Source organism: Propithecus coquereli, unplaced genomic scaffold (genome assembly GCF_000956105.1).
Source record: "Propithecus coquereli isolate 6110/MARCELLA unplaced genomic scaffold, Pcoq_1.0 Scaffold188, whole genome shotgun sequence".
NCBI lineage: Eukaryota > Metazoa > Chordata > Mammalia > Primates > Indriidae > Propithecus > Propithecus coquereli.
Window position 1 is genome coordinate 1375708 of NW_012143634.1, and position 15417 is coordinate 1391124.

At 34.7% G+C, this 15417-nt stretch overlaps 1 protein-coding gene across 4 annotated transcripts in view; it reads right to left on the reverse strand.

Moving 5' to 3' along the window:
- The window catches only part of KDM6A (lysine (K)-specific demethylase 6A), a 195830-nt gene that overhangs the window by 115644 nt on the left and 64769 nt on the right, over positions 1 to 15417 (reverse strand). For all 4 annotated transcript variants that reach the window (XM_012642815.1, XM_012642813.1, XM_012642814.1 and 1 more), the window contains exon 3: positions 10249 to 10357. In XM_012642815.1, coding sequence (XP_012498269.1) covers positions 10249 to 10357 — 109 coding nt within the window. The remainder of the gene's footprint in view (positions 1 to 10248; positions 10358 to 15417) is intronic.

Genomic DNA, 15417 nt, shown 5'->3' on the forward strand with positions numbered 1-15417 from the left:
AAAAAAAAAAAAAAAAAAAATTGAAATTTCTAACTCACATCATATACTAAAACAATTTGAAGAATAAATTAAAGAGTTAAATATAAAGACAAGGCCATAAAAGTACTAGATGAAAACATGCGGGTAGGGGGATAATATTTTTCTGATGATCGGTTGGAGAAGGATTTTTAACTTCTGGTTTAAGATACATGGACTAAGATAAAGACGACTATGGTAAATTGAGAAGCAGTCAGCTCCCTCAACTCCCTCACTCAATCCATGATGTTTTTAGGCAATCTGACCAAAAAGATACAGATTCTCCAACAAAAGGCCATGTAGATCATATTCAGAGAGTCCCACCCACATGCTCAAAGCCTCCAGTTCTCAATTCTTCCAATCTTAAAATATACATAGCTAAGAATTACCAGACATCTAAAGAAAGCCTCTAGCCAAGAAGAGAGAAACATAAATAGAAAAATGTAATCTAAAAGAAAAAAAAAAAAAAGATGACTATGCATGAGAAAAAAAAATACTTCAAAAAATTCTTACTAGTCTTAGATAAGGGAAGATATTGCCTTCATTGGGGAATGTGTGGTGTATGTAGGAGATCAAATAGGAAGGTCTACAAAAATATTAAATTCAGAGAACAAAGTATGATAGGAAAAATGAATAATTCAACAGAAAGTTTAGAATAAAAAGTTGAAGAAGTCTCCCAAAAAAGAAACAAAAAAGACAGAAACAGAGAATATGAGAGACTGTGTCCTGAAGGTCTAATATCTCAGTAATAGAATCCCCCCCCAAAAAAAGAAGGAAAGCAGAAAATTCAAGAAATAATTCCAGAAAAATTCATTGAAGAGAAGGCTATGAGTTGCTAGTTTGAAAGGACCTACAACAGATTTGCAATTCGAAAAATAGTGCAATGGAACAATGCTTTAAAAATTCTGAAGGAAAATTATTTTCAACCTAGAATTATTACTCAAACTATTAGTTAGGAGGGTAGAATAAAGGTATTTTCAGATATGCAACGTCTTAAAGGAAATTATCTCCCAAGTACTTTTCCTGAAGAAGATACTGACAAACATGCTCCCCTAAAAGAGTACAGACCGAGACAGAAAAAGATATGGTTTACTTTCAGCAGGAGACACAACAGAGAGGAGAGACCATGGGAATACCCATATGAAGACAAAGAGAGATCCTAGAATGGATCTCCACATCTAGGCCTGCTGAGGCCTATCAAAATTCTGCTGCCGTTGTAACCTCTTCTCAACCTGAAGACCAAATATCTAAATAAGCTCGGCCCAGATTCTTATACCTGCGTGGCTTTTTCTTGACCATGTTCTGATGAAGTTTCTATTCTCCCCTCTACATTCTACAAAATGAATAATGTGAAGGCTCTCATTTTATCTCCCAGAAGTGTTAAGTGTTCTGCTTTGAAGTACTTTTGAATAATCCACTCTCTGATCATACTCCTGACAGTTTCCTAGCACCTAGTCCATATTAGTCTTGCCAGATGTTCTAACTATGTTTAACTATTATGTTTGCCAGGATTGACACATGCCCACTGCCTTCCCTAAAAGGGGGGTCTTGTAAACTGTTGAGGAACCAGAAGCCAGACTATTAGCCAGAACCTCATGTTTAATTTTACTCCTCCTGAAAGTTCCCTCTAATAGTGACAATATGGCCTTTTCCCTACATGGCTATATTTGTGCTCGCTCCTCAGTTTTTCAAAACCAAACAATATCTTGTTGAGGGATACTTTTATCAGTGGCTTTAAAAAAAAGGAAAGAAGAAAAAAGAAAAGCAAGGTAATTGAACATCACAGTCAGTCATGGGTTACACCTATGGAGGAAGGGAGAACAATTAGAGAGAACACAGGCTGGAGGTACCAGTACCATTCTGTTTCTTAACCTGTATAGCAGGTAGACGGGTGTCAACTGCACTCCTCTTTAAACCATACATATATTTTTAGACACTCTCCTTACGTATAATACACTGCTCAATATGGGAAAAAATGCATTAAGTATTGGAAACCAGCAAAAAAAAGTTTGCAACATGCTACATGTTAATACTCACTAGTGACCAAGCTGTTTCTTCAACAAAGCAGTAAATAAAACATCATATCCTGATTATATATGAGATACTGAATAAAAGAACATTAATCAAAAAATGGAAATTAACATTTTTTAAAACTCTGTATGTAATGTTTTCCTATTGTTTATTGGTAAGCATCCAAAATATATATAAATACCACAGAGAACATTCTGAATATGTTCAAATTACAGAAGCATTACCCAAAAACATCATCACATATCCAAACAAGTAACTTTTATATTTGAATAATGTTCATCTTTTTTGCATAAAGATGACATCAACCAACCTATCACTGGAAGGATATTAGACTATGAGCAATTTTTCTAGTTGTGAAGAGTTGGTTTTAAGCCACCTCCTGTTTCCTAGTTCTTCACTCATGAGTGTAGTTAGCTCATAAAGATCATTAATTAACAGTCTTCTAATAAGAAAAGCAAACTAAATTATCACACCAGCTGTAACAGAATAGTCAAACAAGAGTTTGTGTAGTGAACAGCATGACTGACATTTCCACATCTGTTTCTAACCCCACTTCCAACTACCATTATCAACTGGAAAGGGTATCGCATTCCTGGCAATCTCAGTGATTGTTTTAGTCCAGAAATGGGCATATGAGCTCACATGGCCCTATCACCACTGATTTATAGATGGCAATTATGGGAAATGTTCCCTCCCTACTGATGGATATGAACAAGGAAGCATATACCACTAATTGCCACCACAAGGGGAACTGTCTTAGTTCAGATGAAGCACACAGAAGATAATGGAGAAAAATAGAAAGTACCTGGATCTCTCCAGACTTCAAACTATGCCTAGAGCACACCCATTTATGAACTTCAAATTATGTGAGGTAATAAATGTCTTTATTGTTTAGGCTATAATCAGGTCTTTGATATCTGTGCCTAAAAACATCCTAATCAATAGAAATCTAGGCCGCTGACAATTTTGTGCAGTCACCATACCAAGGCTGGAGCTTGCATTTTTAATGACATTGTAGAATTTCAATAAATTTGGAGGTTATATTTTCAATAATCTGATTAATAACATATATCACCTGGCTTCACAAAAGGCTCTTTTAGAATTGGGAAGCCTTTAAAGAGAGTACAATGTCTTCCAAAGTAACTGAAACTGAGATGTAAGAAGACCATGTGATTATCAGATGGGAGAAACATGGCATTCATACAACAATACGATGAACTGAGGCATAAACATGAACCCTCAAATTCAAAGTCACAAAGTTGATACTCCAAAATGCAGAAACAGATTTATAATTGAGCCTTTTCTTCCATGAGCGTGTTATCTTTCCACTCATTTACATATTTTATTGCCAATTATAATCTATCCTCATTAAGCTTGGCATTTTAAGAAAGATCTTAATATATTTTATGTTTCTTAATCCAAATAAATTGTTAAAACTCTAACGGCTGTACAAGTACCCATCACTAGAGTCTCTCTAGTGATACCCTTCTAACCAAAGGATCAGTCTTTATTTCTAATCTTCAAGTTACCTATCCACGAAAAAAATTCCTAGTCCACTGTAACTAGATTTTACTTAAGCCCTTAATAGAGAATGAGGAAAATCATTTATTTGGCCATCCTTTTAATGCTTATCAACTGTTTATAATGATTACAAAAAATGGATCCAAAAAACTGACAATTTTGGAAAAGACAAACTCAAGATCTGTGATTGGAAAATATGCATTTCATGTTCTTACACTATAAATATCCCAGGATGAAGTACTGTCATTCCACCCAAGAAAGACAAAAAGAAAGCAAGCTAGCTCACCAAGCTCTGAATTAAGACTTCTCCATGTTAGCAACTCTTGGCATGTAACTTGCCCTGGCCATTTGTACCTGCTTAGGAACTAAAACAACCAAAGTCTATTGCCCAAAAGTGAAAGACAATGCAACACATAAGCTGACCAATTACTTGAAGGAAAAAGGAAAAGGAAAAAGAAAATCTATCACTGAATTTAGAATTTCAGAGAACTTATAATTGGGAAAACATCCAGCTCACAAAGAAATGTGATGAAGCTATTTTTAAGGGTTTCAAGGTTCTCATACTAATATCAGGACTGATTACTATACTCATACAACTAATTGTTTTTCTTTGGAAATTCTTACTATCTATCCCCCAAGTCTCTCACCTCATAATTTCTAGCTTTTTATAATTTTGTGGTGCACTTTGAGGTAATGTGCTACTTGATTTTCTACCCAATTTAATTCAGTGACTTTCTTCTATAATTTACCACTCATATTTAAAGACATTTACACATACTTTGAATTAAACTGCTAAGATTAATCACATATATTCATCTGAATATATATGTTTGTTCTTTAGCCCAGACTTCTCTCTCAGGTTGTCTTCCTAACCAAAGAAGAGAAATCACTGCACCATCTCCATGGCTTAAGGCGTTCTGTCTGACAGCCTCATCAGCTGTTTGGTTCAGCAGAGGCTAATGGGTTAGAGCTTTGGGGTTACAGAAGTATAAAGGAGGTATGGTAGACATTGCGAAGAACCACTCAAATCCCACTTCAAGGAAGAATTGTTGGGAGTTCTGCCTGTTGACACAGTCTCTACATGTGAGCTTTTAGAGAAGCTGCCTCAAGCTGCAGAGAGCCAACTTGTCCAAAATCACATTCCTTCCCAGACTGACCCACATCAATTTTGTAAATACTGGAGATATATATTTGAAATATATGTTTGACATATTTGATAATATACTGGCATATGGAGGCCTGGCCACCTTGGCCCAACTTGGGAGAGCTCTCAAAGGCCATTCTAGCTCCAGAGCTCCCCATGAAGTTGGCCAAGGCTTTCACAGCTTAATTTCTCCCTCTATCCAATCCCGGTTCCATCCTCTACCTTCCAAAGCTGTTGACCCTAAAGGGAACTCCTTACTACACATCCTGTATGCTATACTCCCTCCAGGGGACTACAACCCCAAAGAATAGGCCAAGTGCACTGAGCCTCCATCTTCCCATAATCCCCTACCCAATTACTATTTTAGGGTAAATTCCAAGAAGTAAAATGACCAAATCAAGTGACAGAAATTTTTTTAAACTCTTCGTTAATATCACCAACCAGAAAAGCCAAGAAAACATTTTACAAATCTTTTTTTTTCTTCTGCTCCAAATTCATCTGAAATAGCAGAGAAGATTTTTAATGAATAAAACCATAACAGTAATAATAACCAAACTATACCATCTGCAGACCAAAAATTGTTAGGAATTCCTATAAGACAGGAAGCAGATAAGATCAGAATGACAAATAAGAGTAGGAAAAACACAGTCCAAAATGTACACAAAACAGGTGCTACCATTTTCTACTGCAGAAGTATTAATAGAAGCAGTTTTTTTTTTATTTTTTTAAACAAGAAACTAGCCTCAGAGAAACCTTAACCTCAGAAAACTTTATAGAAAAAAAGATGACAATGAATCAGGGCAAATAATTGAAGAACTGTCTTCAGAATAACAAGGCCAGTAAGTCTCCTACATACATATACCTGAGCAGATTCCTCACAAAATTACATGTTCATTGTATGGTTTATGTCTACTCCTAGAAAGTTATGGTTTATAATGTGCTCTTTAAAAATAAATGTCTATTTGCCTGAGGTTGGCAGTTCTTTTATCCTGTACTGGTTCTAAAGAGAGGAGGAAAAAGCAGCCTGAGGTAACAAATGCCTGTATAAATTGGTGATGGTTTAAGTGTGTTGGAAGAGGGGAGTGCTGTTAGAGACTAGTTCTATAGTTGTTGACTTGCAGAAAGATGTTGAAGAGAATGAATGGAAATAATTCCAATAGTTATTATTTTAATGGGAATTTTTTTATAGTGGAAATGTGGCCCAAAAAGCCTCAAGGAAGATTTAAAAAATAAATAACTCACATCTAGGAAATAGAAGTCACCAGCTTGAAATATTAAAATACATGAAATATATCTGCACACCTCTGTATTCCTTCTCTCCCTCCTCTTCTTCCTATTACAAATCAATCAAGCTACTGCCTACCTATCAATGGTCAGTTCATATACGTAATAGTAATTGGGTTTCGGGAAACATCTTTTCAGTGACTGAAATACTTCGGTTATCCTTCTTATCTCTCACCTTACTAGATTACTCCTACTAGCTAGTTTGCCAACACAGTCTAGTTGCCACATGTCCCTTCACCTTCCAAAAAAGAAAAAACACCTCCAAAACAAATTTCCCTGTATTCTTCATTATCTTCATAGCCAAACTTTTTGTAAATGAAAAATATAGCTGTATTTATAGACTAATAAAGTTTTAAAGTTCAAAAGATTTATTGTTTAACAATAACTAAGCATCAAGGACATACAGCTCCTACGTTAAACCTAATTTTCAAGTCTAGGTCTGTTTATGTGCTCTCGAATTAGTGTGCTCTCCAACTACATAAAGGTACAACATTGAAAAATTAGCAGATTGCACAGGACTCTACAAGCATACCTCATTTTATTGCATATGGCAATAAACTGTGCTTGGCTTTATTGTGTTTCACAGATGGTATTTTTAGAAACTGAAGGTTAATGGCAATCCTACATCAAGCAAGTCTATCAATGCCTTATTTCCAACAGCATGGGCTCACTTTGTGTATCTCTCGCATGCATTTTGGCAATTTTCATTATTATTTTACCTGTTATTAATAGGATGATCTGTAATCAGTGATCTTTGATGTTACTACTGTAATTGTTTGGGGTGCCATGAACCACACCCATATAAGACAACAAACTTCATCAATACGTGTGTGTTCTGGGCCGAGCGCGGTGACTCACGGCTATAGTCCCAGCTGCTCGTGAGGCTGAAGCAGGAGGATCACTTGAGCCCAGGAGTTTGAGGTTGCTGTGAGCTAGGCTGGTGCCACGGCACTCTAGCCTGGGCAACAGAGCGAGACTCTGTCTCCAAAAAAGAAAAAAAAAAAGTGTGTGTTCTGATTGCTCCATGGATGGGCCATTCCCCCATCTCTCTTCAGGTCTCCCTATTCCCTGAGACACAACAATATTAAAATTAGGCCAACAAATAACCCTCCAATGGCCTCTAAGTGTTCAAGTGAAAGAGTCACATGTCTCTCACTTTAAATCAAGAGCTGGAAATGAGTAAGCTTCATGAAGAAGCCATATCAAAAGCCAAGATAAGCCAAAAACTAGGCCTCTTGTGCCAAACAATCAGCCAAATTGTGAATGCAAAAGAAAAGCTCTTGAAGGAAATTAAAAGTGGTACTCAATACATGAGAGATAAGAAAGCAAAACAGCCCTATTGCTGATAATGGAAAAAGTTTGAGTGGTCTGGATAGAAGATCAAATCAACCGCAACATTCCCTTAAGCTAAAGCCTAATTCAGAGCAAGGCCCTCTCTTCAATGCTATGAAGGCTGAAAAAGGTGAGGAAGCTGTGGAAGGAAAGTTGGAAGCCAGCAGAGGTTGGTTCACAAGGTTTAAAGAAAGAAGCCATCTCCAAAACATAAAAGTGCAAGGTGAAGCAGCAAGTTATCCAGAAGATCTAACTAAGGTCACTGATGAAGGTGGCTACACTAAACAACAGATTTTCAATGTACACAAAACAGCCTTCTATTAGAAGAAGATGCCATCTAGGACTTTCATAGCTAGAGAGAAGTCAGTGCTTAGGTTTAAAGCCTTGAAGGACAGGCTGACTCTCTTGTTAGGGGATAAAGCAGCTGGTGACTATAAGTTGAAGCCAATGCTCATTTACCATTTCAACAATCCTAAGACCCTTAAGAATTAAGCTAAATCCACTCTGCCTATGCTCTGTAAAGCGAACAACAAAGCCTGATGACAGCACAGCTGTTTACAGCATGGTTTATTGACTATTTTAAGCCCGCTGTTGAGAACTACCACTCAGGACAAGAAGATTCCTTTCAAAACATTACTGCTCATTGACAATGCATGTGCCCGAACATCCAAGGGCTCTGATGAAGATGTACAAGGAGATTGATGTTGTTTTCATGCCTGCTAACATCCATTCTGCAGCCCATGGATCAAGGAGTAATTCTGACTTTCACATCTTATTATTATATTTAAGAAATACATTTTAAGGCTATAGCTACCACCGATTCCTCTTGTCGATCTGGGCAAAGTAAATTGAAAACCTTTTGGGAAGGATTCACCATTCTCAATGCCACTAAGAACATTTGTGATTTCATAGGAAGAGGCCAAAATACCAACATTAACACGAACTTGGAATAAGTTGATTCCATCCCTCACAAATGACTTTGAGGGGTTCGAGACTGCAGTGAAGAAGTACAGCAGATGTTGTGAAAATAGCAAAAGAACTAGAAGTGGAACCTGAAGATGCCACTGAATCACTGCAATCTCATGATAAAAACTGGATGAGGAGTTGCTTCTTACCGATGAACAAAGAAAGTAGTTTCTAGAGATGAAATCTACTCCTGAGGAAGATGCTGTGAACACTGTTGAAATGACAACAAAGGATTTAGAACATTACAAAAACTTACTTGATAAAGCAGCAGCAGGGTTTGAGGACTGACTCCAATTTTGAAAGTTCTACTGTAGGTAAAATGCTTTCAAACAGCATCGCATGCTACAGAGAAATCTTTTGTGAAAGAAAGAGTCGACTGATGTGGCAAAATTCATTGTCCCTATTTTAAGAAATTGCCACAACTACCCCAACCTTCAGTAAACACCACCCTGATCAGTAGTCAGCAGCCATCAACATCGAGGCAAGACTCCCACCAGCAAGATGATTACAACTCACTGAAGGCAAAAGATGACTGTTAACATTTTTTTAAGCAATAAAGTACTTTTAATTAAGGTATATACATTGTTTTTTAGACATAATGCTACTGTGCAATTAATAGACTATAGTATAGTGTAAACATAACTTTTATATATGCACTGGGAAACAAAAAAAATATGAATGACTCCCTTTATTGTGATAGTTGCTTTAATGCAGAGGTCTGGAACTGAACCCACAACTGGAATATACTACTGTGTGTATATTTTGGTATAATAGTTTCCTTTGAATAAGTTACCAGTTTTAAAGTTAAAATAGCTAATGGATATTAATTATTAATATCCATTATTGTCTGGAACTGAAGCCATTTTGCTAAGTGCTAACCAGTGTCACATAATCTCAAAACTCGTAAGATACCACCCACCAGTTCTTCCCCCCTTTTAACATATTAGAAACTCAGGAATGTTTATATAATCTGTTAAAAGTAATGCAGCTGTAAATAAAAGAGCTGATCTGGGAAATAAGCATAACTTCAAACCTCACAGAGTATACCTGTCTCTGACTGAAACTGTATATTCATTAGGAAAACGTTCACTTGACCCACCACAAAAGCTGCATAATAAACATCAACATGAAATACCAACAGTCTTTAATTCTAGCTCTGGTACTATTTGCCACGTGTTTTGTCCACTAAACATACTTGCTGAAAACAAGCATAATACATCCATTCACTTCACATCAACATGTTTATCATCAAAAGGTCTTAAAATGTTCTTGCTTTTAAGAAGAGTTCTCCATTGCTGTGGATTTTTCCTTTGGTATTGGGGTAGGGGTAAAATTTGGGGGTGCTTTTAACTTCCTGAGTAAGGGTCTGAGTCAGGAGCTTAGTATCATGAAAAGGGCACATCTTAGGGGACTACTTTCAGTTATTTAACTCATTTATTTCTTAAAGGGAAAAATTTCAAATGAATAAAAAACTGGTTTTATCCAAGGCTCAAGCTCATGTATGATCATCTCTCTGCATTACTTACCTTTACAATAATATAGCTACAGATTAGATTTTCATTGAAATATTTTCTAGCTAAAATGAAAATGTTTTCAGCCAGGATAAAGATAAAAATGCTGAGTTTGTATTAGCTTTCCAAAGTGTTCACCGATGTACAGATACCTACATCAAACTGGCTCACTTTCTACTATGGGAGGGCAGGAATTTTCCCAAGGCAAACAAAACTGCACTGCAATTGTAGGTGGTTGTTAGTTTTGCTGTTAGTTTTATATGGAGCTACATGACATTTTTCCATCTCTACCTACTCTACTTTTCTTTCTCATTGTTTATTATGTTCATGAGTTTACAATTTCTTAGAAGTGAAAATGGTAGCACCCTTGATAGAGTATAAATAATTACAATTACTTTAAACACATATATAAATCAAACAATAATTAACAAGGAAAAAAATTACCTTTTGGATAATCTTCCAATAACAGGTTGAAGTGACCTAATTGACAAAAGAAATCAGACTCCACTTTTCCTTCAGCTTTTAAGATTAGAGACTCGTAGCAGCGAACAGCCTAGAAATAAAAAAATACAAATATTTAAGAAAAAGATAAAACCCTAAAATGCATTTCTCCTCCTTGACCTAATGCATATATCCTCCATTTAATTGCTCTAGAAATCAAAACTGAAAATTTTACTTTTATCTCAAAGATATTCAATGAAGCATTCTTTAGAAGAAACAGCTTCCCTAAGTGGCTCTTTTAATAAAGTTAGTTATGACCTACATGTTTTTCCCATCTATAAAATGGAAACCATACTTGCCAAATAAGATAATGTAGGAGTACTGTGATAACTTTATTTATAAGTTGCAAATCTAAATTATTACTGTGGTCCCTGTTGATATAACGAAACTGCTCTCAAATACAAATAATATCCATCTTTCCCACATGTGGGAAGAACTTTATTGAATTATGTCAGAATAGAATCTCTAGAGTAATAACAATAGCTACCCTTTACACTGAATGGTTACTTTCTGCCGGAACCTCTACCGCTTTTAAACTACCATAAACTACCGCTCAACCCTCTTCTTGTGATATACTTCAAACACACCAACTCTATTCGTAATCTCCCCTCCACTCCAATACATGCATATGCACTCACTCTCACATTTCCTTCCCCAAAGAAGAAAAAAACATACTATTTTAAAGATATCGATCCTTTTTGTTTTAATTTGTAATCAAGGAGACTGCAAGAGAAAATGAACAATGGAAAGAACAGAGTTCTACAGTCCAACTATAAATTCCACTTGCCATTTGCTGCAGTAGATCCTGGGGAACTTACCCTCTCTCTCTCAGTTTTACTAACACTTAAAGGGCTAACAAAAGGATTAAAATTAGAAAACTTCTCTAAGAGTTTATCACAGTACTTAACACACAATAGGTACTTAATAATTTGCTTCTTCCCCTTCTCAGATAAAAACAAAGCTCCAATTCTTTCAAGCTTCCCAACAATTTTGCCAAAATATCCCCGCTAACAATTAAATATTCCACAAAGTTGCTCTGTTATAATATGTCCTGGAGTCATTAAAGTAAGAAATGTGTGTGATTGCTCAAATCTCTGGGTACACTACCAGGAACACTCCCAGGTTTGGTGCCCACAAAGCAAGGAACTCTATTAGTTTCCATTATCATCAAAAACTCCTTTCACTACCATTTCAAGAGCTTTGCTGGGAGAAGAAAATGTGATATAGGACAGAATACCCACTTAGAATGCCTTCATTTTTCCTCTCCTATAAAATACAGAGCCTTAGATAGAGTTTCAAAATGTGTATCCTAAAATTTACCTATCCAAAACACACACATAAATACTCAAGAAGTTTGGAGAAACCATCCTAAATAAGGCGAATTCTAGGCTGATTCTACTATCCCTAAAGTCTAAGATTCATAAAAGAACTGTCTTCAGTTCCTATTCCACTCTTAGCTATTTAAAATATGCATATGTACCAAATCACAATCACTGAAAACTAATCATTCTGCTTCCCTATAATTAAAAGAGTCTGAATGCTACACTGAAGTCCCAGAAATTACTATAATTTGGAGGCATAAAATTTCAAGATCCTCTTTATTTAAGTTATATATATAATTCTTATCTGGCAGATGGTTAGAGTACAAAAATACAATTTATTACAGTGCTTTATTATCAGAGAAATGCATGAAATTATTAAGCTCCATTATAACAATTCTTAAATAATTCATTAAATAAATGACTTTCTAAAGTTAATAATGCACTGTAAATAAAGCACTCATTAAAATAGTGATTGTCTTTTGTTAAACTCTTAGATATTTAGAAACAATTCCTACTTCTCTCTGATAACTTCTTATGGCTAACATTAAATTTATAAGTACGTTTCCATGGTAAAAAGGATTCAAAATATAAACACAAAGAAATTTTCTTTAATAATTTAAACGAAAAAGATGCCAACATCCTATACTTCCTCCCATCACCCTGGATGCCACTACCATGATCATCAATTGCCTATCTTCCATTTCCCATAAAACAAAGGAACACATTTAAAATTAACAGTACATATCTCTAATCATGATGAAACATAACACCAGGTAAAAAACCACAATGGGTAGATTTTAAATTCACCTACCCATGTGCTCAGGTTTAACAAATTCTTAGTAATTTCCCCTTAAAGCCACCATACACCTAGCAAACTAATCTTGGGGGTCAAAGATGATGCTGACAGAGCCAAATATCAAACGAGATGAAAATGAGCAAAAAGGTAGAATAAAGTCTAAGGACGTTGTGTCACCATTTCATAGTGAAACTTCATGAATTTATTTGAACTGTCTGAGGTAATTCTGATATTACATACAGCCAAATACTAACATAATTTTTAAAGAGTTATTTAAAGGAAAATAAGTAACTTGGGATATCGTCCAATACTCCTAACTCATACAATGATATAGAATCAAACACCTTATTTTTATAACAACGTTTTTAGCCAAAAGGCTAATGATAAGCATAGAAGATATATAATTATCATTTAGATTTAGAATAATATTCAGGTAAACTTCTATAAAGCAAAAATACATCTAATTTAAAAGATTACTTTCATATTCTTGCTTTTTTCAATTTTAAATGTACACAAGTGAAATCATCCCCAATATAGTGTTTGTATATAACTGCAGAGAAAATGGACTAGAATATAAAACAAACGTTAAAAATAGAAAGTCCATAGTTGGCCCATACAGAAATTTTTTATTTTGTTCATTTCACTTCTCTATATTTTCTAGATTTTTCATAATTAACCTATATCATTTCTCCTCTTATAAAAATCATTGAAGAATTATTATGCTTTCCCCTAGGACTAATTCTATACCTTTAGTGTAAGGATAGTCAGAAATTTGAATGAAAATAATCTGTAGCTAGATCAGCATCAATCAATACAGCAACTTCTGCAATGATAAAAAATATTCTATAATCTGTGTTCAATATAGTGGTCACTAGACACGTGTGGCTATTGAGCACTTGAAACATGGCTAGTGCAAGTAAATAACTGGATTTTTAAATGGTTCCATTTTAATATTTATTTACATTTAAATAAACATGTACACTTAATGGCCACTATATTGGACAGTGCAGATCTAGATAAATTGTAAAGCTTAAAAACAACTTAATATTCAATCTATACACAATTTCTCATGTTTATAAATGAAAAGCCTATAAAAATAATGGAATATCTTGCAACAGGGATGAGCAACGACCTACACAAAAATCAGTTACATCCTATAATTTTTTATAGTTGGTGGGCTACATATCTATAGTCCTTACCAACTACTAGAAAACACATAGAAAAGGAAAATAATCAGTTTATCATTAAATACTAAAAACATAGGAGAGTAAACTAAGATCCTCCCAGCTAGGTAGAAAGTTTGGACATCTTCCTCCCATTATAGAGCCATTTTTCACTATGTTCAATATAATTTGTGCTTGGTACCTGCTTTATTATTTTAAAAAAAAATCAGTTATCCCAGAACAGTAACATTATCATTACCTTCTATTTCTAAACTTTGACAAAGTTTACAGCTCATGAACACAGACATATAACTAATTTTTTTAATATTCAGTATTACTCTTTTATGATGAACTTGGCCAATGCCTCCCTGTAACATAACTTTAGAATTGTTAAATATAGGCAACTTTTAAACAAATGATTTTTTTCAATTTAAAAGATTAACTGAAGTAGTTAGGTGACATACAAATGGTAGAGAAAATGTAGATTTAAATACCTCAATGGTTTTAAAGGAACCAAAACTTTTAGGTTGAATACAATAAAAACAAACAAACACGCAGTTCTGCCCATAGATATACAAGATCGTTTAATAGCCAGCAGACTACTTAAAACAGATAAAGGGATTTAAGCACTACCAGTCAATGTGTTTTCCATGAAATATGCCCGTTTAAAAAGTATTCAAAGCCCAAAATAATAAAGTGTATTATATACATCAACAGCAATAATTAGCTCAACCAAGGTCTAGTCTGACCAGATCTCTAATACTATCAGTTCTGAGTAACACACTTTAACAGGTGATAACATAAAGCAGGCAACAAGTTTGGTGAAAAATGTGGAAATTGTCATATGAAAATTATCTTGGCTGAGTTTAGATGAGGAGAATCATCCAGGATGCTATGACTTTACTTAAATATTTAAAAAGCTGTCACTTAGGAGAGAAGATCAATTGCATTTTGGTAGCGCCAGATATCAGACCAATGCATGGGTATAACTTACAAGCAAGTTTAATTCAGTAAAATCAGAAAGTAGGAAAAATTAAACATGCCAAAAATTAAATGGGCATGTTTGGCTCATATCAATGCAAAGAATTAAAGCATACATTACTAAGCTATTTTAGTGGGAGTTAGAAAGAAGACTTCTCATTTTGGATACTATTATAAGCTGCATTTTTAAAAGATTCCTTGGGCTTCTATGATTCTAAGTATAACCCTGTAAGAATTATACAAGAAAAAATAATAAGATAAAAAATTTTAAAAGAATTATACAAGATTATGGTTTTTAGAAGCTCATAGCTTTCTTAATAAAAGACCACTCAATATAATACAGTTTTAAGACCTACTAATCCTAATCATTTTAGGGAAAAAGAAAAAACCCTATATTATCTTAAAGGAGACAAATATTGCAAACATTTTTATAAAAAGCACTATGTATTGGAAGTTGTTTAATGGGCATAAACTTTCAGTTTTGCAAGATGAAAAGAGTTCTAGAGACTGGCTGCACAACAATGTGAATATGCTTAACACTACTGAACTGTACTCTTAAAAATGGGTTGAAACGGTAAATTTTATGTTATATATATTTTACAAGTTTTTTTAAAAGGTACTGAAGTAGATAATATCTGTAGATAACTAAACATACTTAGTATTATGCTAGTCACTCATCAATGAGCATCTACTCCATCATGGAGACTATTAGCTGCTCGGTATCAAGTGAAGACTAGCTGGTTCTTGCCTCCTTTATATAATTTTTATTTTCCTCTACAAGTTTTTCCTGGATCCCCTTTTCTAACCCACCTGCCTTCCTCACTCTTCTTTGGCTCCACTGCATTATCTT